This window comes from Spodoptera frugiperda, chromosome 16 (assembly GCF_023101765.2).
Source record: "Spodoptera frugiperda isolate SF20-4 chromosome 16, AGI-APGP_CSIRO_Sfru_2.0, whole genome shotgun sequence".
Taxonomy (NCBI): Eukaryota; Metazoa; Arthropoda; class Insecta; order Lepidoptera; family Noctuidae; genus Spodoptera; species Spodoptera frugiperda.
Window position 1 is genome coordinate 6,893,824 of NC_064227.1, and position 26,317 is coordinate 6,920,140.

At 45.4% G+C, this 26,317-nt stretch overlaps 1 protein-coding gene and 1 pseudogene across 2 annotated transcripts; one reads left to right on the plus strand and one right to left on the minus strand.

Annotated features, from left to right (window-relative positions):
- Window positions 1-51: 51 nt before the first annotated feature.
- LOC118280722 (histone lysine demethylase PHF8) lies at window positions 52-26,317 on the minus strand. 2 transcript variants are annotated; one of them, XM_050699610.1, is made up of 23 exons: window positions 26,178-26,306; window positions 23,220-23,305; window positions 22,626-22,808; window positions 21,789-21,901; window positions 21,272-21,408; window positions 20,574-20,799; window positions 19,762-20,003; window positions 19,251-19,377; window positions 18,434-18,556; window positions 17,886-18,008; window positions 17,142-17,315; window positions 16,498-16,706; window positions 15,667-15,899; window positions 15,092-15,252; window positions 13,668-13,787; window positions 13,034-13,238; window positions 12,521-12,544; window positions 11,665-11,779; window positions 10,886-11,070; window positions 10,403-10,508; window positions 9,717-9,858; window positions 3,381-3,459; window positions 52-2,242 (listed from the first exon to the last, which is right to left on the minus strand). In XM_050699610.1, the coding sequence occupies exons 1-23, from the start codon at window positions 26,276-26,278 to the stop codon at window positions 2,163-2,165; spliced, it is 3,294 nt and encodes a 1,097-aa protein (XP_050555567.1). In that variant the 5' UTR covers window positions 26,279-26,306; the 3' UTR covers window positions 52-2,162. The 2 variants fall into 2 exon arrangements, with proteins under 2 accessions (XP_050555567.1, XP_050555568.1); XM_050699611.1 differs by lacking the exon at window positions 12,521-12,544 and having other exon boundaries at window positions 26,178-26,317.
- LOC118280815 (U2 spliceosomal RNA) lies at window positions 12,924-13,038 on the plus strand (annotated as a pseudogene).

Genomic DNA, 26,317 nt, shown 5'->3' on the forward strand with positions numbered 1-26,317 from the left:
GTACGATCAGAGCACGAGAGAAGCTATAGGTTGTATAGCTTTTTGCATAGTAACAAATATGGTGTAGCAAATTGTTTATCAGTATGTTCACGACTCAAATATGAGAGTAGCTCATCACTGGTTATTCTGAATCAAGATAATATTTGTTAATATATCAGGTGGAAAAATACTAATTAAAAATAAAAAAGTCATTATATCTAATTTAATTTTCGCTTTACATACTTTTCAAACACTGTAGATATGCGGGGATTAAAAAAACACTTGACCGTTCACACTCGACCGATGATACGTCAGTACATTGAGAGTGAATGGTCAATTGTTTTTCTATACATTTGTCTGTTCTGGCGTTACGCGACGTATGTTCCGTCAAATGTGAACTCACCCTAAAGCCTCGTATTCACTCAAACATTTTCTTAGCAACAGTTGATCAACGTTGTTGATGAATAGCGAGAATGCTGCTGGAAACTTTGTTTAAACTAATAATATATAAAGTGATGTTTTCGCTCGCCGGGCGTCAACTCTGCAGCATGGCGCGATCAACTCCGCAACACAAGTGTTGCCCGCAACATGTTTATGCAACCATGTTGCTAAACAAAATGTTTACCATGAATACAAGGCTTTACACGGTGATAGCCGAATAGAATCAATTCGTCACCTTTTAATACTCGTATCATATCGCCTGGTGCGATTACCAAAGCGTCTTTACCGTAATTTGTAAGCCATACATTTGTATGTATAGCCACACAATGATCATATTAATAGAGTTACGATTATAAAAATCGATGATTAGTACAAAGTTTTGATGTGTTTTGTGCGTTCAGTTTTCTTGGGACCTATTTTTTAATAATTTAACGAATAGACTACGACATTATACATTCCATATATAAATCTAATGTTTCTATGTGAACAGGCGTGTCTGTATTTGGATAATTTTATTGGGACACAATACTAAGTAGTGCAGAATCGTCCGCCATCTTACCGTATAAGTGTCAATAGTACAGTACTTACCTTTAGTACCAGTTTGCTTTACGTTAAATAAAAACGAAACGACAGCGCGTTGGCCCTCTGATTTGTCGATGTGAAAAAATCAACCAATCAGAGCGCCGAACGTTAAAGCAAACTCGTAACTCGAACTCTAAAGGTACTGATTGGGTGGTTTCGTGCCGGCCAATCAGAGCCGAACGCGTTCTCTTTCCAATCTCATTAAACGTAAAACACTCGTATTTAGCCCTCTGACATTTATGCCAATTTGCGTCGTAGTCTATTCGTATCTTCAACACTTTTAAATAAAAAGCTTAGGTATATGTTCCTAGATTTGATTTTAATGGGAATAAACTACTCTATCGAATTACCTTAGGTATAAAAATGGACATTCTAGGATTCTAGGCAAACAGTTCAGTTTTAGAAACCGAACTGCACAGAGCTACCTACGTTGAAATCAAAGTATTTAATTTATTTCCACCTGGTATATAACTATAATAATTAACAAAAACATTGCACCATTTATATATCTTCTAGTTTTATGAAAAATCACGGGTTACTGCAGCCTACTGAACCCTTAGTATCGTTTACTTTACGTTCAAGAAAAACGAAATGAACGCGCTTTCGGCGTTCTGATTGGCCGGCGCGAATGAACCAACCAATCAGAGTGCCGAATGCGCTCTCGTTTCGTTTAGTAAAGCAAACTCATACTAAGCGTACTGTAGGCTGCGCGATGTCGCCGCATCTGCGCACTACTTATGATGAAGAGTCCCTCTGTAATCGAAACTAGTAGAGATTTTCACCATTAACGTACGCGAGTAAATCGTGATTTTTAGTTAATTTAATATGTCTCACGAATTTTCTAGCTTTTTTGTGTAGATTGCATATTATGTCAATTACATATTGAAATTAGTTGTATTATGCATTTTAAATAAAGATCTTGTTTCTCAAAGCACAGACAACAAAATGGAAACTTTCTTTGATTAATTTATTAGCTAAATATAATACATAAGTATATAAATAATGCAATATTTTTCTTTTTTAAAATCGCTTAATAAGATCCATAGTCATCATTCGACCTCGACACGCATTGGTCCGTGCTTATATACAATACATATATAAAATATACATCTACTTACGTCCGTCTGTCACGCGTAATCTAATAAACTAATTAGTTATAATTAATATATCATTTTGTGTATTTTAAGGATTTTACCGAGACGCTGCTTCGCTGTCTTCATACCTTTCTTCAGTCTTGCATCTGAAAATATTGTTTTGTTTTATTATACTTGAACTAAAAAATGGGTTAAAGGCAGGGTTGGCAATGTTTAAAACATTTGTTTTAAACATACGTTTAAAACACTGATTAAAACACTACAAAAGTATGTATCACGTTTAAAACATGATTAAAACTAATTTGTTTTAAACATGTTGAAAACACAAAAAAAAACTCTATACTTTTACACTCAAGGAATTAAAAACCTAATGGTATATTTTTTTACTAAAGAGTTGGCAACATGGATATTACTAGATGGGATTCCCCTGACTGACAAGCGGTAATGCGGTGAATGAATGTTCATAAAACGCGGGGATTTCCCGGTTCGCTTTTGTTCAGTTAGATAGAAAGAAAGCCAAACGAAATCGATCAATTCATGTTTTGCATGTGTAATGTGGTGGACACGTATTTTTTTACGTAATTGTTTTTGTTCCGTGTTATTAATAAACTATTACAGTGCGTGTATGTGTGATGTGTTATTTGGGAAAAAAATATGATAACAGGGCGGAAGAAAGACCCGCTTTGGCGGAACTTTATAGAAATTCCAGCCTTTTTTTCATTTTATACATATTTACGTGTTTAAAACAAGATTAAAACATGTTTAAAACAAGTCAATTAAAACAGCAGTGAAACATTAATAAAAAACATGTTTTTTTTGTTTTTCAATTAAAACATGATGTTTTTTTCTTTATAAAAAAAACATGTTTTTTTTCCAACCCTGGTTAAAGGTAAGTGTTCATGATGACTTGCAGACGTGGCTCATGATTATGAGTCCCAATTTGGGTCAAAAGCGATCGAGTACGTATTATGCAAGTGGATAATATTCCATCTGAACAGGTCTGCTAACACCGTTGTGGTTCTTTCCTCAAAAGACCACTACAGAATCAACTTGCACGGTTCTCTGACATCTTTAATTGATTTTGTCTGAACTTTAAAAGAGACTATGACCTCTGAGTTTGTTTCGGCATTTCTTCTCAGAGTAGTCCGATAGGAAATGCCGGCCTCATCTAGTTATTTAAGAGATTGACGTGTAAGAGAGTTACATTGTAACCTATTTGCAAAATAAATATAATTTATTATTAATCATTTGTTATTATTTGGTTAAATGGACGTGTGTACTCACTCTTATTATTTGGCGTATTGTGTACAGGCGGGGGAGGCCGTTTGCTTTTTGTCGCTATCACTGCTCGCTTTGCATTTGGCTGTAACAATAACACATCATATTATAACAGTTGTGTGTTAAATATTGAGTTAAACTTGGGTTTTATTTTACTATATTCTCCCACAATCGGTGAAGTTGAATCGGGTTGCCAGACATTTATTGATTAAAAACCACTTTGTTCTTGTTTTGAGCCGAAGCCGCGGTAATCCGCTCCTGATCTGGAGCTGCGGACTACCTAGCGGGTTTACCGGAGCTCCGGGTCGAAAAGCAGGAGAAGGAACAGGGTGGTTTTTAGTCTGACACTCCGTCTCGCCTTGCCCAAGGCGGGAGAAGTCATTGGATGATTTTCCCCCCTCAAAAAAAGGCATTCGCTCAAGTAGCTTTAATTGGGATGTTTAATGGTAGGTTGTTTGGGAGTAGGATGTACCTGCGAGTGTGGTTTGTCAGGTACCTGTTGGTGCGGCGCGTCGTGTCGGTGCGCGGCGGCGTGCAGCGCGGCGCGCACACACTCGCGGCGGACGCCGGCGCGCGCCGCCGTGTAGGATGTACCTGTGAGTGTGGTTTGTCAGGTACCTGTTGGTGCGGCGCGTCGTGCCTGTGCGCGGCGGCGTGCAGCGCGGCGCGCACACTCGCGGCGGACGCCGGCGCGCGCCGCCGTGTAGGATGTACCTGTGAGTGTGGTTTGTCAGGTACCTGTTGGTGCGGCGCGTCGTGCCTGTGCGCGGCGGCGTGCAGCGCGGCGCGCACACACTCGCGGCGGACGCCGGCGCGCGCCGCCGTGTAGGATGTACCTGTGAGTGTGGTTTGTCAGGTACCTGTTGGTGCGGCGCGTCGTGCCTGTGCGCGGCGGCGTGCAGCGCGGCGCGCACACACTCGCGGCGGACGCCGGCGCGCGCCGCCGTGTAGGATGTACCTGTGAGTGTGGTTTGTCAGGTACCTGTTGGTGCGGCGCGTCGTGCCTGTGCGCGGCGGCGTGCAGCGCGGCGCGCACACTCGCGGCGGACGCCGGCGCGCGCCGCCGTGTAGGATGTACCTGTGAGTGTGGTTTGTCAGGTACCTGTTGGTGCGGCGCGTCGTGCCTGTGCGCGGCGGCGTGCAGCGCGGCGCGCACACACTCGCGGCGGACGCCGGCGCGCGCCGCCGTGTAGGATGTACCTGTGAGTGTGGTTTGTCAGGTACCTGTTGGTGCGGCGCGTCGTGCCTGTGCGCGGCGGCGTGCAGCGCGGCGCGCACACACTCGCGGCGGACGCCGGCGCGCGCCGCCGTGTAGGATGTACCTGTGAGTGTGGTTTGTCAGGTACCTGTTGGTGCGGCGCGTCGTGCCTGTGCGCGGCGGCGTGCAGCGCGGCGCGCACACACTCGCGGCGGACGCCGGCGCGCGCCGCCGTGTAGGATGTACCTGTGAGTGTGGTTTGTCAGGTACCTGTTGGTGCGGCGCGTCGTGCCTGTGCGCGGCGGCGTGCAGCGCGGCGCGCACACACTCGCGGCGGACGCCGGCGCGCGCCGCCGTGTAGGATGTACCTGTGAGTGTGGTTTGTCAGGTACCTGTTGGTGCGGCGCGTCGTGCCTGTGCGCGGCGGCGTGCAGCGCGGCGCGCACACACTCGCGGCGGACGCCGGCGCGCGCCGCCGTGTAGGATGTACCTGTGAGTGTGGTTTGTCAGGTACCTGTTGGTGCGGCGCGTCGTGCCTGTGCGCGGCGGCGTGCAGCGCGGCGCGCACACACTCGCGGCGGACGCCGGCGCGCGCCGCCGTGTAGGATGTACCTGTGAGTGTGGTTTGTCAGGTACCTGTTGGTGCGGCGCGTCGTGCCTGTGCGCGGCGGCGTGCAGCGCGGCGCGCACACTCGCGGCGGACGCCGGCGCGCGCCGCCGTGTAGGATGTACCTGTGAGTGTGGTTTGTCAGGTACCTGTTGGTGCGGCGCGTCGTGCCTGTGCGCGGCGGCGTGCAGCGCGGCGCGCACACACTCGCGGCGGACGCCGGCGCGCGCCGCCGTGTAGGATGTACCTGTGAGTGTGGTTTGTCAGGTACCTGTTGGTGCGGCGCGTCGTGCCTGTGCGCGGCGGCGTGCAGCGCGGCGCGCACACACTCGCGGCGGACGCCGGCGCGCGCCGCCGTGTAGGATGTACCTGTGAGTGTGGTTTGTCAGGTACCTGTTGGTGCGGCGCGTCGTGCCTGTGCGCGGCGGCGTGCAGCGCGGCGCGCACACACTCGCGGCGGACGCCGGCGCGCGCCGCCGTGTAGGATGTACCTGTGAGTGTGGTTTGTCAGGTACCTGTTGGTGCGGCGCGTCGTGCCTGTGCGCGGCGGCGTGCAGCGCGGCGCGCACACACTCGCGGCGGACGCCGGCGCGCGCCGCCGTGTAGGATGTACCTGTGAGTGTGGTTTGTCAGGTACCTGTTGGTGCGGCGCGTCGTGCCTGTGCGCGGCGGCGTGCAGCGCGGCGCGCACACACTCGCGGCGGACGCCGGCGCGCGCCGCCGTGTAGGATGTACCTGTGAGTGTGGTTTGTCAGGTACCTGTTGGTGCGGCGCGTCGTGCCTGTGCGCGGCGGCGTGCAGCGCGGCGCGCACACACTCGCGGCGGACGCCGGCGCGCGCCGCCGTGTAGGATGTACCTGTGAGTGTGGTTTGTCAGGTACCTGTTGGTGCGGCGCGTCGTGCCTGTGCGCGGCGGCGTGCAGCGCGGCGCGCACACACTCGCGGCGGACGCCGGCGCGCGCCGCCGTGTAGGATGTACCTGTGAGTGTGGTTTGTCAGGTACCTGTTGGTGCGGCGCGTCGTGCCTGTGCGCGGCGGCGTGCAGCGCGGCGCGCACACACTCGCGGCGGACGCCGGCGCGCGCCGCCGTGTAGGATGTACCTGTGAGTGTGGTTTGTCAGGTACCTGTTGGTGCGGCGCGTCGTGCCTGTGCGCGGCGGCGTGCAGCGCGGCGCGCACACTCGCGGCGGACGCCGGCGCGCGCCGCCGTGTAGGATGTACCTGTGAGTGTGGTTTGTCAGGTACCTGTTGGTGCGGCGCGTCGTGCCTGTGCGCGGCGGCGTGCAGCGCGGCGCGCACACACTCGCGGCGGACGCCGGCGCGCGCCGCCGTGTAGGATGTACCTGTGAGTGTGGTTTGTCAGGTACCTGTTGGTGCGGCGCGTCGTGCCTGTGCGCGGCGGCGTGCAGCGCGGCGCGCACACACTCGCGGCGGACGCCGGCGCGCGCCGCCGTGTAGGATGTACCTGTGAGTGTGGTTTGTCAGGTACCTGTTGGTGCGGCGCGTCGTGCCTGTGCGCGGCGGCGTGCAGCGCGGCGCGCACACACTCGCGGCGGACGCCGGCGCGCGCCGCCGTGTAGGATGTACCTGTGAGTGTGGTTTGTCAGGTACCTGTTGGTGCGGCGCGTCGTGCCTGTGCGCGGCGGCGTGCAGCGCGGCGCGCACACACTCGCGGCGGACGCCGGCGCGCGCCGCCGTGTAGGATGTACCTGTGAGTGTGGTTTGTCAGGTACCTGTTGGTGCGGCGCGTCGTGCCTGTGCGCGGCGGCGTGCAGCGCGGCGCGCACACACTCGCGGCGGACGCCGGCGCGCGCCGCCGTGTAGGATGTACCTGTGAGTGTGGTTTGTCAGGTACCTGTTGGTGCGGCGCGTCGTGCCTGTGCGCGGCGGCGTGCAGCGCGGCGCGCACACACTCGCGGCGGACGCCGGCGCGCGCCGCCGTGTAGGATGTACCTGTGAGTGTGGTTTGTCAGGTACCTGTTGGTGCGGCGCGTCGTGCCTGTGCGCGGCGGCGTGCAGCGCGGCGCGCACACACTCGCGGCGGACGCCGGCGCGCGCCGCCGTGTAGGATGTACCTGTGAGTGTGGTTTGTCAGGTACCTGTTGGTGCGGCGCGTCGTGCCTGTGCGCGGCGGCGTGCAGCGCGGCGCGCACACACTCGCGGCGGACGCCGGCGCGCGCCGCCGTGTAGGATGTACCTGTGAGTGTGGTTTGTCAGGTACCTGTTGGTGCGGCGCGTCGTGCCTGTGCGCGGCGGCGTGCAGCGCGGCGCGCACACTCGCGGCGGACGCCGGCGCGCGCCGCCGTGTAGGATGTACCTGTGAGTGTGGTTTGTCAGGTACCTGTTGGTGCGGCGCGTCGTGCCTGTGCGCGGCGGCGTGCAGCGCGGCGCGCACACACTCGCGGCGGACGCCGGCGCGCGCCGCCGTGTAGGATGTACCTGTGAGTGTGGTTTGTCAGGTACCTGTTGGTGCGGCGCGTCGTGCCTGTGCGCGGCGGCGTGCAGCGCGGCGCGCACACACTCGCGGCGGACGCCGGCGCGCGCCGCCGTGTAGGATGTACCTGTGAGTGTGGTTTGTCAGGTACCTGTTGGTGCGGCGCGTCGTGCCTGTGCGCGGCGGCGTGCAGCGCGGCGCGCACACACTCGCGGCGGACGCCGGCGCGCGCCGCCGTGTAGGATGTACCTGTGAGTGTGGTTTGTCAGGTACCTGTTGGTGCGGCGCGTCGTGCCTGTGCGCGGCGGCGTGCAGCGCGGCGCGCACACACTCGCGGCGGACGCCGGCGCGCGCCGCCGTGTAGGATGTACCTGTGAGTGTGGTTTGTCAGGTACCTGTTGGTGCGGCGCGTCGTGCCTGTGCGCGGCGGCGTGCAGCGCGGCGCGCACACACTCGCGGCGGACGCCGGCGCGCGCCGCCGTGTAGGATGTACCTGTGAGTGTGGTTTGTCAGGTACCTGTTGGTGCGGCGCGTCGTGCCTGTGCGCGGCGGCGTGCAGCGCGGCGCGCACACACTCGCGGCGGACGCCGGCGCGCGCCGCCGTGTAGGATGTACCTGTGAGTGTGGTTTGTCAGGTACCTGTTGGTGCGGCGCGTCGTGCCTGTGCGCGGCGGCGTGCAGCGCGGCGCGCACACACTCGCGGCGGACGCCGGCGCGCGCCGCCGTGTAGGATGTACCTGTGAGTGTGGTTTGTCAGGTACCTGTTGGTGCGGCGCGTCGTGCCTGTGCGCGGCGGCGTGCAGCGCGGCGCGCACACACTCGCGGCGGACGCCGGCGCGCGCCGCCGTGTAGGATGTACCTGTGAGTGTGGTTTGTCAGGTACCTGTTGGTGCGGCGCGTCGTGCCTGTGCGCGGCGGCGTGCAGCGCGGCGCGCACACACTCGCGGCGGACGCCGGCGCGCGCCGCCGTGTAGGATGTACCTGTGAGTGTGGTTTGTCAGGTACCTGTTGGTGCGGCGCGTCGTGCCTGTGCGCGGCGGCGTGCAGCGCGGCGCGCACACACTCGCGGCGGACGCCGGCGCGCGCCGCCGTGTAGGATGTACCTGTGAGTGTGGTTTGTCAGGTACCTGTTGGTGCGGCGCGTCGTGCCTGTGCGCGGCGGCGTGCAGCGCGGCGCGCACACACTCGCGGCGGACGCCGGCGCGCGCCGCCGTGTAGGATGTACCTGTGAGTGTGGTTTGTCAGGTACCTGTTGGTGCGGCGCGTCGTGCCTGTGCGCGGCGGCGTGCAGCGCGGCGCGCACACACTCGCGGCGGACGCCGGCGCGCGCCGCCGTGTAGGATGTACCTGTGAGTGTGGTTTGTCAGGTACCTGTTGGTGCGGCGCGTCGTGCCTGTGCGCGGCGGCGTGCAGCGCGGCGCGCACACACTCGCGGCGGACGCCGGCGCGCGCCGCCGTGTAGGATGTACCTGTGAGTGTGGTTTGTCAGGTACCTGTTGGTGCGGCGCGTCGTGCCTGTGCGCGGCGGCGTGCAGCGCGGCGCGCACACACTCGCGGCGGACGCCGGCGCGCGCCGCCGTGTAGGATGTACCTGTGAGTGTGGTTTGTCAGGTACCTGTTGGTGCGGCGCGTCGTGCCTGTGCGCGGCGGCGTGCAGCGCGGCGCGCACACACTCGCGGCGGACGCCGGCGCGCGCCGCCGTGTAGGATGTACCTGTGAGTGTGGTTTGTCAGGTACCTGTTGGTGCGGCGCGTCGTGCCTGTGCGCGGCGGCGTGCAGCGCGGCGCGCACACACTCGCGGCGGACGCCGGCGCGCGCCGCCGTGTAGGATGTACCTGTGAGTGTGGTTTGTCAGGTACCTGTTGGTGCGGCGCGTCGTGCCTGTGCGCGGCGGCGTGCAGCGCGGCGCGCACACACTCGCGGCGGACGCCGGCGCGCGCCGCCGTGTAGGATGTACCTGTGAGTGTGGTTTGTCAGGTACCTGTTGGTGCGGCGCGTCGTGCCTGTGCGCGGCGGCGTGCAGCGCGGCGCGCACACACTCGCGGCGGACGCCGGCGCGCGCCGCCGTGTAGGATGTACCTGTGAGTGTGGTTTGTCAGGTACCTGTTGGTGCGGCGCGTCGTGCCTGTGCGCGGCGGCGTGCAGCGCGGCGCGCACACACTCGCGGCGGACGCCGGCGCGCGCCGCCGTGCGCAGCCGCGGCACCAGCCGGCCCAGCCGCGCGCGGGGGGACCACGCCTCGTCTCTGGGGGGACACTCACTTTGGTAACACGATCACAATATACACGTGGCCCTAAACTCTGAAAAACGCTTAACACTATCACTATAAAACTTTATAATCCATCAAAGAGTTTTAGCAATCTCTCTATAAACTATTGAATGGTTAGATTACAACACTACATCTCAACACACTAAAAACCTCTAACACAGTACAACGCGTTTCTACTGCTACGCAAAGTCCTTTCACGTCGGTCAACTATCACCGAAACGTGGCACAACGCAATGCGACGATACTAAAAGAGGCATAAGACGTCACACTGCGGCACGCTGCATCATCATTGAAATGTGTATCTTATAGTGTAAAAATAAAATAATTTTTGAGTCGCCCTATGAAAGTGTGCGCGCAGCGATACGTCGTACCTTGTTGTGAGCTGACCCTAACGCAATACTGTGGTCTAAATACATCCATGGATTTTTGAAAAAAGTTTAATAAACTCCCCTAAATCAACGAGTGCATATTGGGAAGTTTGGAAAAAATATATTAAAATTTTATTTGAATATTCACTCACTTTTCTCCTTTGGACCTGGAATCTACCCTGTTCCTCGCATTTCTCCGTCGCTTCGAGGCCGTCCACTCCTCGTCCTCATCCGAACTCATTTCTAACGATGGATAAACTGAAACAAATACAAACATTCACATTAGAACAAATACAAACATTCTTACATACCTATATAAAACAGGGATGTTAGATGAAGTTTGTTTTACGTTAACAAGATCGACACGTTTATGATGTTCAACTAACCAATCTAATTAAAGCCTTAACTTGGTAGATTGGCTAAACAGTAACATTTTGATCACGTTAACGTAATACAAACTCGCACATCATTTAGCGCAACATCGCACAGTCATTTAGGAGATTCGTCTTTTTACAAACGGGTTAGCCGGTTTTAACCGGCTCTATCAGAGGAGTTACAAGTGCGTTACCGGCTTTTTGAGGCTTGAGAAAGGAAGCAATGCGGCCTCACTCATACTCTGAGTGTCAAGGACTTACCATACTCCTCATCTCGATGTACTTCCTTGATGACGTCCTCCTCATCAGCCAGGTCCTCTTCAGGCGGTGGTTTCCTGGCGCGGCGCGGTACGGGGGAGTCACTGGCCAGACCGAACGTACGCTGCGGCGCCGTGAACCTGGAGCTGATGCTCAGCATCCCTGCTACCGCCGCGTCTTCTGGCTCACTGGGAAACAAGAAGGAATTTACATGCATACAGAATTTACATGCATACAGACATACATAACCTCACGTCCTTTGGGGATATGCAGAGGCAATGGAACGCCAATACCTACGATTCTTATACACCTCTTTCGCTTCATCAAGAAGGTATATCAACTTACTTATTCCATTGACTCAACAATAACAAAGTGGATCTTGGCTTCCGATATGAGACTTCTCTATTTCTTGAAACCAATTTACATAACCTAATCTTGCAATAGGGCTGTTGTAAGTTATATTTAGCGCTATTGTTTATCTATGCGAATAATGCATCTATATCTATGCTATTATTTTTTTCACTGTGGCATCGTTTATGAAATCAATAGGAAAATTGAAAATAAATAAGACACAAAGGAAAATACTAGCTTGGGACAACGATTTTTTTGAAATATGTATTACACAGATAACTCAAGTGGTGATCTATCATGCTCCATGCACCCACTTGTTATGTTCTCTGCACCACCCAAGGGTCAGACAGGCAGAAAATGCCAACGCCATAATGTCTAGCGCTGTATTAATGTGCATAAAGTTTTGAAATAAGTAAAATAAAAATACATACGTCTCATTGGCAGGCTGTTCTTCCTCGGCCAAGACGGAGGCCTGTATGAGGGACTCGATGCCGTTGGCGGGCGCCGGCCGAGAGCCCTGCTTGTAGCTCGACACGTTCGATGTTGCTGGAACATTGTATCCCATATAATTATGTACATAACTTGGCTGACTGTACGGTTGGTGCGGTGGCTGGGCAAATGCCTGCCGCACAACATGTTGCGGGTGCGATTCCCGCACGGAGCAACTCTGTGTCCCACAAATAAATTGTTGTTTCGGGTCTGAGTGTGATGTGTATGTGAAGTGAATTTGTATACAGTAGAAGCTCTTTATTCGCGGGGTATGCGTTCCGTAAATATGCCGCGAATACAGAAACCGTGAATATGGAATGGTGATTTGTATGGGGTTATAGGGGATACGTTCCTAGATGACAAAATCAAGAAGCAAATAGTAGATAAAAAAATGTTTAATTGAACTTTCTGATACACGACATACAGATTGCCTGATGATAATATTATTATCATCAGGTTTAGGTCACACTAGGTTAAGGCAGAAGTCACAATCTAGACGTAGTTGTAATGAGGTCTATTTTATTTTTTTATCCTTCTACAGACGCGTTAACAAAGAATAGCGAATGTATTTTTTTAGAATTGGGTCGCATTTTTTCAATCCGCGAATAGTGAAAACGCGAATGAAGGAACCGCGAATAAGGAGCTTCTACTGTATTTGTAAACGTACCCACGACACAGGAGAAAATCCTAGCGTTTGGTAATATTGGTTAAAAAAACTAATAAGATATTATAACTCATGATCTGTTTAAGTGTGTAATACAAAATCAACAGTAAAAATAGTATGTTTGATTAGCTTACTCATAATGTAACTGGATCCACAATCTTTTGTCCCGTCAAGCATTAAAAGAAGAAATAATTAGTTACCACGAATACAATTTAGACAGTTATCTAAATCCATACAGCTAGTTTGCAGTTTTAAATGAAAATACATCGATAGCATCACTTAAAGCAATTTTTTTAAAGGAAATGTCGAAAATATTCCTTTTTCAACAGCACGAAGCGACATTAATCGGTTGAAATTAAACCTTTAACTGCCATTAGAAAACGTAGGTCACCGGTGACCTATCACCGGTGACCTACGTGGCGGTTAAAGTGTTAATATTATAAGCAAGACACTTTTAGTATCACAAAACGAAATTATTTATTTTGTCTCTTTTCAAAAGTCAATGAGCAACAATTATCTCCAGACTACCTTTAAATCATCGCTTTTCGACCTTTTGGCTAAGATCAAAGTGTAGTATCTGTTCTTTTCACCTTTAAATCGACCGAAGCGCCATCTACTAGTGCAAAAAATTAAAAAAGAAGCCTCACCATTAGGTTCGGTGCGTCGGTAGTGCTTGTTGTGCTTGGTCTTGCGCGGGCGCGGCGCGGGCGTGTCGTCGATGTACAGGTCGGAGTCCTCGTAGTCGTACGTGTTGGACACGCGCCGCCGGACCGGACGCTCCGACCGCCGCGGGGCCGGCGCCGCCGGGGGGGACCGGGCGGACGATGCGCCTGGCTTTGATTCTTCTACCACCTGGGGCAAAGTTAAGTCAATATTATATTCCAAGGCACTTTTGGATGTCAAACAAAATAAAAAGTGTCTGTCTGTCGGTCAGTCCTCTAGTGAAGCTATTTGTTTGTTCCAAAATGCAGATTCCAATGGAGACGTATGATTAAATATTGCCAGATTCAGTCGTTTATTCTACTTAATACTAATATAATAATGGAGACAATTTGTAAAGATGTAGGGATGATTATTGCTCTTTCGAAAAAACTACTGCAACTATGAATCACGGAGACACCATCCCCAAAAGGCCAGTAACAAATTTTATAAGTCTCTTGGATGTGGATGTGGAATGTGCATTGACGGTGCCGATTGGTGGCCATCAAGTAGTGCGTGTGACCATTTAGCGGCCTATTGCCTATACCATATAGAAAATGATGCAATATTTAAACAACTTACATAGTTAGTAGTAGCGGTATACTGGTGAGCTATGGCCGCATCGTACGAGGGGAGCTGGTTCTGATGGTAGTCTCCATTCACCGTCTCTTCCACCGCCACGTTGTTATAACTTGCCGTTTGCTGAAAACAATGTTTTTAGTGTTATTAAACGTTTAAAACAAACATTTAATATTAAAGAATCCAAATGAATTTTTGAAAATATGCTGCCTCACACTAGAATTTTCTCCTGGGTCGTGTGTGCGTTTACAAGCATACAATTCCACATAGACAATGACACCTAAACCCGGAAGCAGCCGGTTACCCAGCCACTTTGGCAACCATGCAGTCAAATACTTATAAATCTTACTAACATTATAAATGCGACAGTTTGTGTGTATGTTTGTAGTGATGGCATTTAGAACAAGAGCAGATGATGATCTGACTACATTTTATTTCACAGAAACGCTGGCAGAAGCTACTCTCTATTTAACACAAATCAATTGCTGTTCATTAGTCCCGCTAAAACTCGAAATCGGCTGGACCAATTTGGCTAATATTGACTTGAATTATTTGCGATAGTCCGGAAGGTTTAAAAGGTAAGAACAAAATGTTAGAGACGGCACAAAGTCTGCCGGGTTAACTATACCTAATGCGCTCTAACAAGGTACGGCTGACAGATTCAGTAACGTTTCGTATCACTCTTGAAAGTTGCTGCGATTTAAAAATTATGCCTTAATATTTTAGCTGTATCACATTCGTATTATGTTAAATCATTCGGATGCGTAGTTAATTAAATTAAAACCAACCGGAATGTTCTAGTATTCAATTAAAATCTAATGAAATGAAAAATAAAGTAAAGTGTTATGCGTATAACGTAAATCCATAGTCGTGTTTAGTGATGGGATGTACGGCTACGATGGATAGGTAGTCGATGTTTTTTAGAATAAAAAACGAAAATCGTGCGTCGTTCAATTATCATTCTTAAAAAACCTTTAATTATGTGGGTAAATCCACTGTAGACGCGGCTCTCTCTGCCCAAACCACAGTGACATTATCTGAGCAGAAATATGTAGTAGGCATTTTTCTAGACATTTCCGGCGCCATTGATAATGCGTGGTGGTACTATTCCAACATATACAAACTAATATATCCTTGTTTTCTTCACGGTTGTAAAACTGTAACTCTGAAACACCTCAGGGCTCGGTCATAAAATATTTATTTTGACAAGTATATACACGTAGTTAGACTGCACAACTAAATAACACACACATTTAATAAAAAAAATTCAAGATAATTAAATGTATGCTGCGAGTATCGATAGCGATAAAAAAAGATTTTTCTAATGTCCATCCCTAAAGAGAGACGTCAACGTCATACTGGCATCTGTCAGCCGCACCTTGTTAGAGCGCATTAGGTATAGTAATCAAATATTTTCATTGCCATACCTGATGAACACTGGGCACTTCTTCGTATCTCTGGTAGTTATCGACGGTAGTGTACGCTATGTGCTGAGGTTGTTGGTAGTTGTACACGGGCTGATATGATCCAGGCTTCGCAGACTCGGAGTACTGGTAGTCTTGCTGTATGTCCTCTGCTGAATACATGCCTGGAGAGATGAAGGTATGGTTTAGATATAGTAAACTTAACTTTGTCAGTTAAGTATGCGTTTATGATGTTTGGCGCTTTGTCCCCTAAGAGAAGAGTACAGATTTAGCTTATCAGTCTTTGTTTTTCAAACGTCGCTCAACACTAGGATTATTCTCCTGTGTCGTGGGTACGTTTACAAACCTACAAGTTCACATACAAACAAAGAGTTACTCCGTGCGGTAATCGAACCGGCTATACGTTACGCGGCAGCCGCGGCAGTCGCGCCAACCGGGCAGTCAAACCTTAAATAGGCAACCGTTTTTTCTAATAAATAGAAACGTACAATGGAAAGTTTTACGTTATTATTGCGTGCGAAGTCACATATAAAAACAAGTATCACCAAAATTAATAAAATATAATGCAATTAACTCACCAGGTCCATAATTCATTTCCTGTCCATCAATTCTGACGTTAGTTTGCAGATTTTCATTGGTAAATAGGATCTGTTCCTCTTGGTAGTCTCCGATGTCCTTCTTGGAGATGGTCCATTGATGTATAGGCTTCAGGGTGGGTCGGTCTGATCGGATGAGGTGGGACTTCAGAATGGAATGCTCCGGTAAAGAATATGGAGGTGGTGCGTCGTCGCGTGATGATGATGGCGAATTGCTGTGGAGAGATTGTGAATTTAATAAGTATGTGTCTTAGTTTTGTTGATTATTTAAGCAATTATAGGGATATATGATGCAACGTCACGCCTTTATCCGCAAAGAGGTAGGCAGAGGGGCACATTACGGCACATTATGCTGGTATACAATGTACACCCACTTTCCATTTGTGTTATAAGTCCCATGTAATAAGGGGTGACCCTATTACCATAATATAATGGGTACACTCCGTGCTACTAATGAGAAATTTTCGAAAATCCGAAAAACCCAGTTATTCTTTACTCGACACGGGAATCGAACCCGAGACCCATTGTCCGGCAATCGCACTTGCGACCACTTGACTATAACGAGACAGGTATATACATATAGGTAGTTTTTTTTTTAATATTATTTTTTAGGTAGCCTGGTACAAAAACCATTGTCATTGAATGATTCTGTCAATTGTTTCTCCACATTTAGCAGGTAAGTAATAATCAAAATGACTAATTGCTGTATCTAGAGGCCTACATCAAAACTAATTATATTAGATAATTAAACCTAAACAACTTTTCTATACTAACAAACAACTAATTCAAACAATTCAAACTAATAAAACTCACTTCATCTTAATCTTTAAAGTGGTCTTCTTGTCGGGCCGGTCGACGTACCCATTACCATCTGGATATGAGACCTCCTCGTACGTCTGGTAGGCGTACCCTTTGTCCGCGATCACCATCTCCTTGCCTTCCACCACGTACTTGGTGTCCGGGACCCCGTTGCCGTACTTGCCGTCTTGTGTTGTCACGTAACGCTCTTGGTATACTACCTCCTGAAAAAGATGATATGAATGATGAACAATTATTATACTTCGATCTGTACTAGGGATAATATTTGTAAACATGTATTTTGTTTTTCGTTAATTACGGTAAAAGCCCCTTCCCAATCCCGATTGCCCAACAACCCTTAAATTCCTAACCCCCAAAAGGCTACGCACTTGTAACACTTCTGGTGTTTCGGGTGTCCATGGGCGGCGGCGATTGCTTACCATCAGGTGATCCGTCTGCTCGTTTACCGGCTTATACCACATAAAATAATAAAACTAAATTAACGCCCGAATACTGAAACTTTTATGGAAGATGACATTGTGTCAATTTACAAAAGATTTATAGTAACAGAACTACTTTTGAAAGTGTTTTAAGATTGAGTGGCATTGGAGCATTTGACATAAAGTCCTGAAGTGAGATATAAATACGGACAAACTTACCTTATTATCAATATAAAACTTATCATTGTAATTCTTCTCCTCGACAAACTCTCCATTTTGTCCCATGTGCATTATTGGCTTTGGTAACGTCAACTTTAGAGATTTCTTCGAACTGCTCTGTGATTTCTTTGAATGAGATTTGGTTGGAGACGAGTGGTTCTTCACTTTGAAGTCCTGAAAAGGGGTTTATTTGTGTTAGACCCATTTAATCAATGAACATTACCTCTACCATGAGTTTGAAGTCTCGATAGTCGCTAGCGACAACGTAAATATTTTGTATGGATCTGTTTGACATTTATCTTGCAGGGCTGTCTATTATATTTTTATATTTAATTTTGTAGTATGACAGGTGTCAGGTGTGGACAACAATAAAAAATTACTTCCAACTTCAATAATAACTCATAGCAATGAAAGCCATATATTGCGATTTCTCAAGCACGTTTTTTTAAAATATATGTCAAGTCCCATTAACACTTTAACTGCCAAGTTTAGAATTGTGAAGGTCAAACCTCCACTAGCATCAGGCCTTGGTGAAGGACGAGGCGCTCTAAGTGTTAATGGTTAGACTCCATAAACACAAACATGACAGTGTGAGTTTATCTGTATGTTTGTTACTTTATCACGTCAAAATAGCTGAAGGGATCGTAATAGCGCCTATTCAGACAATGTGAAACAGGCCCTTAAACAAGTAAAAATTCTATAAATTGTAATAAGATATATGAAATACTGGGTTGTTTTATTCACCTTATCTTTACTGGCGGTGGTAGTGGTCCGTTTCTCCAGCGTCCTGAGTTCCTTGCAGAGCTCCCTCACCAGCTGGCCGGAGTTGAGGCATTTAGGCACGTTGTCGCGTTTCGCTGTGTCTGTCTGTAAACATAGAATAAACAATTAAGATAAATTTCATATTCAATACAGTAAGCACCCTTAGTACGAGTTAGCTTTGCGTTTAAAGTAATCGTAACGAAAGCACGTTCGGCGCTTTGATTGGTCGAATCGGATAAACCAACCAATCACAGCGCCAATCGCCGATCGTAAAGGGAATTCGTACTAAGCGTACTGAAAGAATTTATCACCAGTCTAATATTTTCTAGGCATTATATACCTACACTATTTTTATAGATAGATTACTCACCACACACAAACACCGGTTTAAAAAACAAAGTTACAATTTTCATGCTATATCATTTTTTGTAAAGAAGCTCTATGAAAGCGAAAATTAATTTTTTTTTTGTGTTTATGTAGTTTACAATGTACAACAAAGTGTATAACTGTATAGTAAATAAATAACTTACGCTTTTAAGTGCATGCCACTCCTTGAGCGCGTTGGCGAGTATTTTGATCCCGCGCAGTAGGAGGGGGGGAATTGCAACCGGCGTCGGACGGGTGCTACTCTCACTCAGCGTGAACTCCTCATCCTAACAAAGAAAAATCATTTAAATTATTAATTCAATTAATTATACACATAGCTACCTTATTAAAAATGATAGAAAACCTTCGGGTGGTTGACAACAACTAGTCAAATACGATACTTTCATCATCATCATCATCATTATCATTATATCAGCACAAGACGTCCACAGCTGAACATAGGCCTCCCCCAATGACTTCCACATCGGCCGGTTGGAGGAGTCCTACGTCCAGCGGTTCCCTATAATCTAACTTTAATACTAAAGAAGCAGTAAGGAACCTTGGACTTCATTATTTTATAACTGACTTAACAAAAAGAAGGAGGTTCTCAGTTTAGCCTGTGTGTATGTATGTTTTTCCGCGATTATTTCTCGATTGACAAATGGTGAATATAATACAAATGGTGAAAAGTGGGTGTTCATAGTATAGCCGCATAACGTGCCGTAATGTACACCTCTGTCTAGCCCTTCGGAGATAAAAGGCGCGACGTTGCCGCGTTGCGTATATCTCGATTGACCGAACCGATTTTGCTGTGGTTTTCAGATGTGTATACTAAAACCTGCTCCTAAGTGTTACACTTATGCCCGAATACTCAAACGCTACTCAATTTTAAGACGCTCTCAAATGTAGTTCTGAACCTCATTCTATTTTAAGTAGTAATTATTTATACAAAGTTTTTGGTGTAAATATATTTTATTTTACTTGTATCTCCTCATTATGGCGGCGCAGCATGGTGAGTAGATGTGCGCCGGCGTACCAGTGCATCGCCTCGAACAACGGGTACCGGAACATTGTCGGCGTCTCCACGCGACGCTCTATTTCATAGATCCTGTAATGTGGAACGATTGTGAGTTAGGTTCATCTTCTTTATGAGTATTTCTATTAAATATGTAGTTCAGTAGTAAATAAGTAAAGGAAGATTGAGAAAATACATTTATAACCGCCTCTACTCCGGCCACAAGTTTAATAGGAACCGACTAATGGATTACACAATAAATTATGGTTACAGCAATACTTTTTATAGAAAATAGAAAGATTAGAATTCGCTATACCTTATAAAAGTTGCGAATTCTAATCTCGCTAGGCGTAAAAATTATAGAGATGTAATAAGATTTTTTATGTTAAGCAAGCAAATTTTGTCAACAACTCAAAAGTTTCTAGTATCACCCCCACAAATAAGATTCCAATGCCAAAAACACATCAAAATACTCACTGTAATTGCATTTCAATGGCGTAGGAGTGGAGGAAGTTGCCTCCGAAGACCAGAGAGTCACACGGAGTTAGCACTGCATGGATCCACCCGCTGGGTATGAAGAGGGTCTGCCCCGCAGATACTTCAGCCGTCCCGTACCATTCCACCATGTCTCCGAAGAACCTCTCGTTCTGATTGTTGGCCGCACTCCATTGCTGGTACAACGCGAGGTTGGTCGCTGTCGGCGGGATTAGGTAGAATATCTGTAATTGAATATAAGAGTTATTACAGTTTATGTTTATGCATATAACTAGTTAACTGCAGCTTTCTTAGCTTACAAGGTGTCTCAGTATAGTCTGTATCTCTATATATGAGCTACGATGGGGCTGACATTGTTATTTAATCATTATAAGCCACTAAATAAGTAAAAATACTGCAATATTAATTCAAGATTTGATTGTGGTATTAAAGTTTAATAACTGCATTGTAATATTGCAAAGTAATTTAAGCATGGCAGTCGTGCTTCTCTCGACTTCACTGGAGTGATACCACAGCCTCACAGAAAACCAGATTGAAACAATGTTTATGTTGTTTTGTCCCATGATTGAGGTTACTGGTGACCCGCTTTTTTAATCTCTAATTTTCAAATCCTCAACGTTCTAACTTCAAAAGGCCGGCAACACACTTGTAATTCCTATAGTGTTGCGGGTGTCCATAGAAGGCACCGATTGATTATAATCAGGTGACTCAACTGCTCGTTTGCCAGACTAAACGGTATAGTAAAATTTTCAAGTTTACTGAGCAAAAGTAATTAAACCGAGTATGGTGTTTACCTTCCGTCCGTGCAGCACGTGGTACCAGACGGTGGTGCCGCCGAAGTCGACGTGGAAGTCGGTGTATGCGCCGGCGGCCGACATGAGGCAGTACTTGCGCACGTGCGGCGCGGGCGGGCCGGCGGCGGGCTGCCCACCCGCGGGCCCCTCGCGGGCGCCGCCCCACACGCGCTCCGCCCAGTCCAGGCACACCGCCACGCCCGGCGGCTCCACCACGCGGGACATGCTGCGCACAACGTGTTAGCTATCATTTGCAATCAATATAATAAATCTTGCTAAATGACAGCCATGACAATGGGCGCCAGATGACGCAAATCTAACAACAGAGTCATTTGTAACTAAGTAGCGACTACAACGCAAAACGGTATTACTATCATCGTACACAAAAACTTTCATTCTACAATGTATGTTAAAATGTGTCATCTGACAAAAATCTAATAAATTTTGAAAAGAGGAGGTGTTTTCGCTTATTATAAGCAGAATTAGGAGCTATTGGCTTTCTACAATTTTTTTCTTATGTATGTCTATATGTTATAGGTGTCTACAGTTTACTGATAGACAAGTCTTGACTAACTTGACTTAATTTCCTATGTTCCCCAGTTGGGGCAGAGAGCGTTCACAGAAGCCCTCAATCGCGACCAGTCTTGATAGATAAGTCTAACAGGGTTCAAACTAATAGAAATAAACTATCAACTCACTTAGTCTCACTGAACTCCAGGCTGAGGACATTGAGCACCTTCTCATCTCTGTGCTCAGGCGGGGTCTCGAAGTAGTCCACGAAGTCACCCAGCGGCATGCGAAGCGTCGACTGCTTCCGTACGTCTATCACTTCCACCTATAACAAAGGTTCATTAATATGGAGTTTCCAACTAGACAAACTGATTAATGGCTGGATAATGGATGAATACTATTGTGTTACGTAATAATATTCAAACGTCAAATAGCATACTTATGTCTTAAAAGTTATTAGGAAAATACAAATATTGCGTATACCAATTACCCCAAATCTTCCCAATCCCCGATTCCCTAACAACCCTTAAATTCCTAATCCCCAAAAGGCCGGCAACGCACCTATAACGCCTCTAGTATTTCGGGGTCCATGTGCTACTATTGCTTACCATCAGGTTATACCATAAAAAATAATACGAAAATGCGAATGTATAACGTGAAATCAATTAAAGAAAGTGTGATTTACGTATCATTTACACGACATACCTCAAGCTGTGCTCCACAGTACCTGAGCACGGATCTGACTGTGAAGGTGCCAGGGTTGGGCGTCTTCATGTCCAAGCCGTCTGACGTGGTAAACGTTACCGGTCGCGTGAAACCTGTACAAATAGATACAATACTAAATATGAACAAGTTTTCAGTAAAACTTTGGTCTTGAACTTGAATGATTTTTGTTACTTTACATTAGTATATATCTTTACGCCTTTTATCCTTGAAGAGGTAGGTAGAGGTGCACATTACGGCATGTAATGATACTGTACAATGTACCTACACCCACTTTTTACCAATTGTGTTATAAGTCCCATGTAATATGAGATGAGTCTATTGCCGTATACTGGGCAGAATTTCCAGACTCCGTGCTACTACTGAGAAATTTTCGAAAACCCGGAAAAAGCCCAGCAATACTTCGCCCGACCCGGGAATCTAACCCGAGACCCTTTGCCCGGCAGTCGCACTTGCAACCACTCGGCCAACGAGGCAGTCTAGGCAGGCACTTTAAGTTAGGCTTGGTAAAATGTAATATTACAACATAATACATGTATTTCAGGGTTTTCCAAACTATAGGTCGCGACCCATTGGTGGGTCTGTATTTTATTTTTCATATTGGTGTCAGTTTAATTCCCTAAAGGTGAGTTTGGGAACTTGATTTACATGGGTCGTAGTCCATACAACTATGGAAACCACAAGTTAATTAATTATAATTAAGAAAGCTCAGAATGAAATGGTTCCTACCAAAATATTAAAAAAACTGTTCGAACCTGTACCATGTTTCGTAGCAGGGCGTATAGAATAGAAGGTAATTTGTATCAGCTGAAGACTTACCATTATCTCTGATGAACTCCTCAGTGAACTGATGTGGGCTCATGCGCTGTAGGGCTGCAGGGGCCGGCCGGAGAGGCCGAGCGGCCAGCGCCCGCACCCACGCCGGAGTCCCGACCTGTGAGGGCCGAGTCTCCGCTCCCAGCTCGTAGCGATCCGCCCGATGATTGTTTGTTGGTATTTTTACTGCAATTAAACGGAAAATTAATAAAATAGTTTGGGGTTCACATTAGATAATATAAATGTGAATATGTATGTGTTAATTTGGTACTCAATCACGTCAAAACGACAACATGGATCGTGATATAATTTAGACCATTTTTTATCTCACGGAAACGCGGGTTAAGACCCTATTTAGTAGAACAATAAGTATTTATACAATTAAATAAACTAACAATGTATAGTAGTAAGATGTAGAGTCTACATTTTAAATTAAATCAGACCTGTTAAGGGATCTTTATACTTTGAGGGGAAAATAATTTGTCTACCTGCCTTAACCTAAATCTTATAGAACCATGGTAAAAATAATATAAATATTCAAAATGTTAAATCTAAACTATCTACAAATAGGCAATAAGTTTAATGTGTACTACTTACATACTGACGGTCCGTATGTCTGTGCACATTTTGGGCAGTGATACTTGTCTATGTCGTCCGAATGATATATTTTGACATCAACGCAACTGAAACAAAAACATAAATATTATTGTTAACAGCCAATTTCTCAAAACAGTAACAATGGAGTTTCTAGCCCTATTTTTATAATAATTATCGTATTTTTACTTATTTTTATATATATTTTTTTATAATAATATACTAAATTGCTGCTAAAGCTGGTCATGATGAAGAGTCCCTCTGTGACTCGAAACTAGTAGAGCTTTTCTCCATTAATGTATGTGAGTAAACTGTGTGTGCTTTTTTTTTAATTCTAGCTTGTCCATATGAATTTACATTTTCGAATAAGCACCTAGCTTCACTGAAGGACAGACTTCTGTTTTGATGTTTCAAAGTACTTGTATTAGGATTTGAATAAATACTTTCTGTATTATAAATTGACTAACTTAACATAGTTAATGTATTTGTAGATTAGTAGGGTAACTTTTTCATTATTTACAATGTTGTTATTCAACCTTGATCAGAAATAAAATAATCAATATACTCATTTGTACTCTTGTTGTGGTAACAATCAATATTTTGACTGTCCATATTGTCATTTGGAAAATTATATTATTGCGCAAAGGTTTATTGTTATTGTATGAATTAACATTTGGGATAACTAGTGTGTATGTGAAATTATGTCTTTTTTTATATACAATACATGGGATATCATAGTCTGCTTACGTACTAGTAAAGAAAAGAAAATCATTCAGTCCAAACATTCAAATTCAATACTTTTTTCGAAACATCAAAAACTATATTTTCTATGAATTTTCGATAAAATAGTGCGTTATGACTACTTTATGACGCCATCAGTTTTTTATGTCAAATAGCAGACTAGATTATTTCTAAAAAAATTGCAGTTTACCAATTCTATGAATGATTACTTTTTGAATATTTTATTGTTTTGGAAAGCCAAAATAATTAATATTCGACTAAATATTATTGGTTAATGTATGTAACTTAAAACCTTTTAGCCTGTGCTATTTTTTGTTACATAACATCACACTTTTTTTTAATTTTCACTTGGTATAACGATGTCCTACCTACTCCGTCCTACCTAATGTACACAACTATACATTAAGTATGTATTACAATTAACAAAAGAAAATAATCAATAGAATCTGAATAAATAAAATAAAATGGGACAGATCTATTTTACTGATTAAGTTACTGTAGAGTCCACAACAGCATATGTTGTCCACAATACATTTTGTATAAAAAAAATACAATAATACTTTGTGTAAATCAAAATAACTAATAAGGCAATCATAAGAATCAACTTAGAATATTACAATCAATAGTACCAATGACCATCAGAAATAATATATTAATAGTCATTTTTGTATGCAAAGCTTACATTACTGAACAAAACAAGTTATTCAAAGTGTATGCATTTTTATTAATTTAATATTCTCAGCTCACATCTTAATAGTATTACAAGAATGTCTTATTAGTGTAGACTAATAAATAAAATTATAGTCTGTTTGTAATATTGAAATAACCACTTTTTACTACATATATACATACAAAATAATATTTTTGTTTGTCTGTTGCAGCTAATTTCTGAAATGGTTACACCGATTTTGACAGGCCTTCTATTGGTAGCTGATGTACTAAGGAGTAAATTAGGCTACATTTAACAAAATATTTTTATTTATATAAAAGTTGGAATCCTAATATCTATCTGATGTCATTATTGTGTGCGGATGAAGTTGTGAACAACAGCTAGTTTATAGAATAAATGTTAATTGGTTTTATTTGAATGGCAATATGAACTTCTATAAATAAATATCTTGATTATAGAAAAAATAACTAAAAACACTTCTGGTTTGCAAGAATTTGGCGGGAAAATAAAAATGTTCAGTTGTTCACAGACTATAACATAATACTTTTTTCTTGACAGATAAAGTGGCATCCGTGGAATACTGTCTGATGTCACATTGAGATTTTTGTGTAAAACAAACACAGTACCTATATCACAAATTATGTAAATGGAAATATATTAGTTTTTGGACTATTTTGAAAATTCCCTTTGTAGATATATTCATTATACACAACATATTTTTGTATTAAAGATATTTGATGAATTAATTATCATGTCTATACTCAAGGTCAAGACGTAAGCCCTACAAATCACTACAAAATAAAACATAAGTAATAATATTAGCGATAAACATTACAAATAGCTAGTATTTTAAGAATGTTGTAAAGTATGTAACACATAATGTAGTTTATGACAATTTGTAGCAAGAACATAATTATAAAAATACAAAGTAAATTGATTGCTATACAGCTCATAATAATTGTTCAAAGTGGCCATAAAATGTTAATTAATTTGTATAAAGTTCATCAAATCTGATTGTTATGTGTTTAGTACACTAAAGACTACTGGAAAAGGTGGTTAAATCCTTCTTAGCAACATTTCTTGAGCCATGCCTTCAACAGCATAAAATTAAAGAGATTTCACAACAGTTGTAAAGGATTGTCGAATTCTAATAAGATTTTCTTATTAGCACAAAATTATATACAAAATTAAAATAATATAAAATTACACACGTCGGCTTTCAACAACACGTTATCAGGCATAAAATAATATAAATAAACACAAAGAATGTACGGAAGCAAAGCGCATCCTGATAAACCCATGACGACCAGCGATGTAAACAAACAAGAACTATCTCAAACTGCCGAATTAAGCTCAGATAATTAAATATACACCGCATAATAGTTACAGAAAGCTGAAAATCACAAAATTGAACGTAATAATACGAAATATTGAGTAAAACATTCTCATACAAGTGATGGCCGAACGCGCATACACTGTCAAACTTCGATGCATTTTTTTTAACACACAACGTAACTTTCACTGGGAAATTTATATATTTTTCACATTACCTGCCATGAAACCACTCACGACAGCAATCACATTCTATCATAAATTGTCCAATATTATAAGGTTGACCACACAAACAATAGGTTTCCTTAGATGACGCCATTTTAATGGCGAATAGACAATTTGCTTCTTTTTTCTCTCC

Excerpts from the sequence above, each read along its gene's own strand:
- LOC118280722 (XM_050699610.1), bottom strand. The coding sequence starts at position 26,278 with ATGGCGTCATCTAAGGAAACCTATTGTTTGTGTGGTCAACCTTATAAT. Across the intron at positions 12,545-13,033 it reads CCGACGCACCGAACCTAATG|ATTGTGGATCCAGTTACATT; the intron begins GTGAGGCTTCTT and ends ACGGGACAAAAG. Across the intron at positions 2,243-3,380 it reads CAATACGCCAAATAATAAGA|ATGCAAGACTGAAGAAAGGT; the intron begins GTGAGTACACAC and ends CAATATTTTCAG.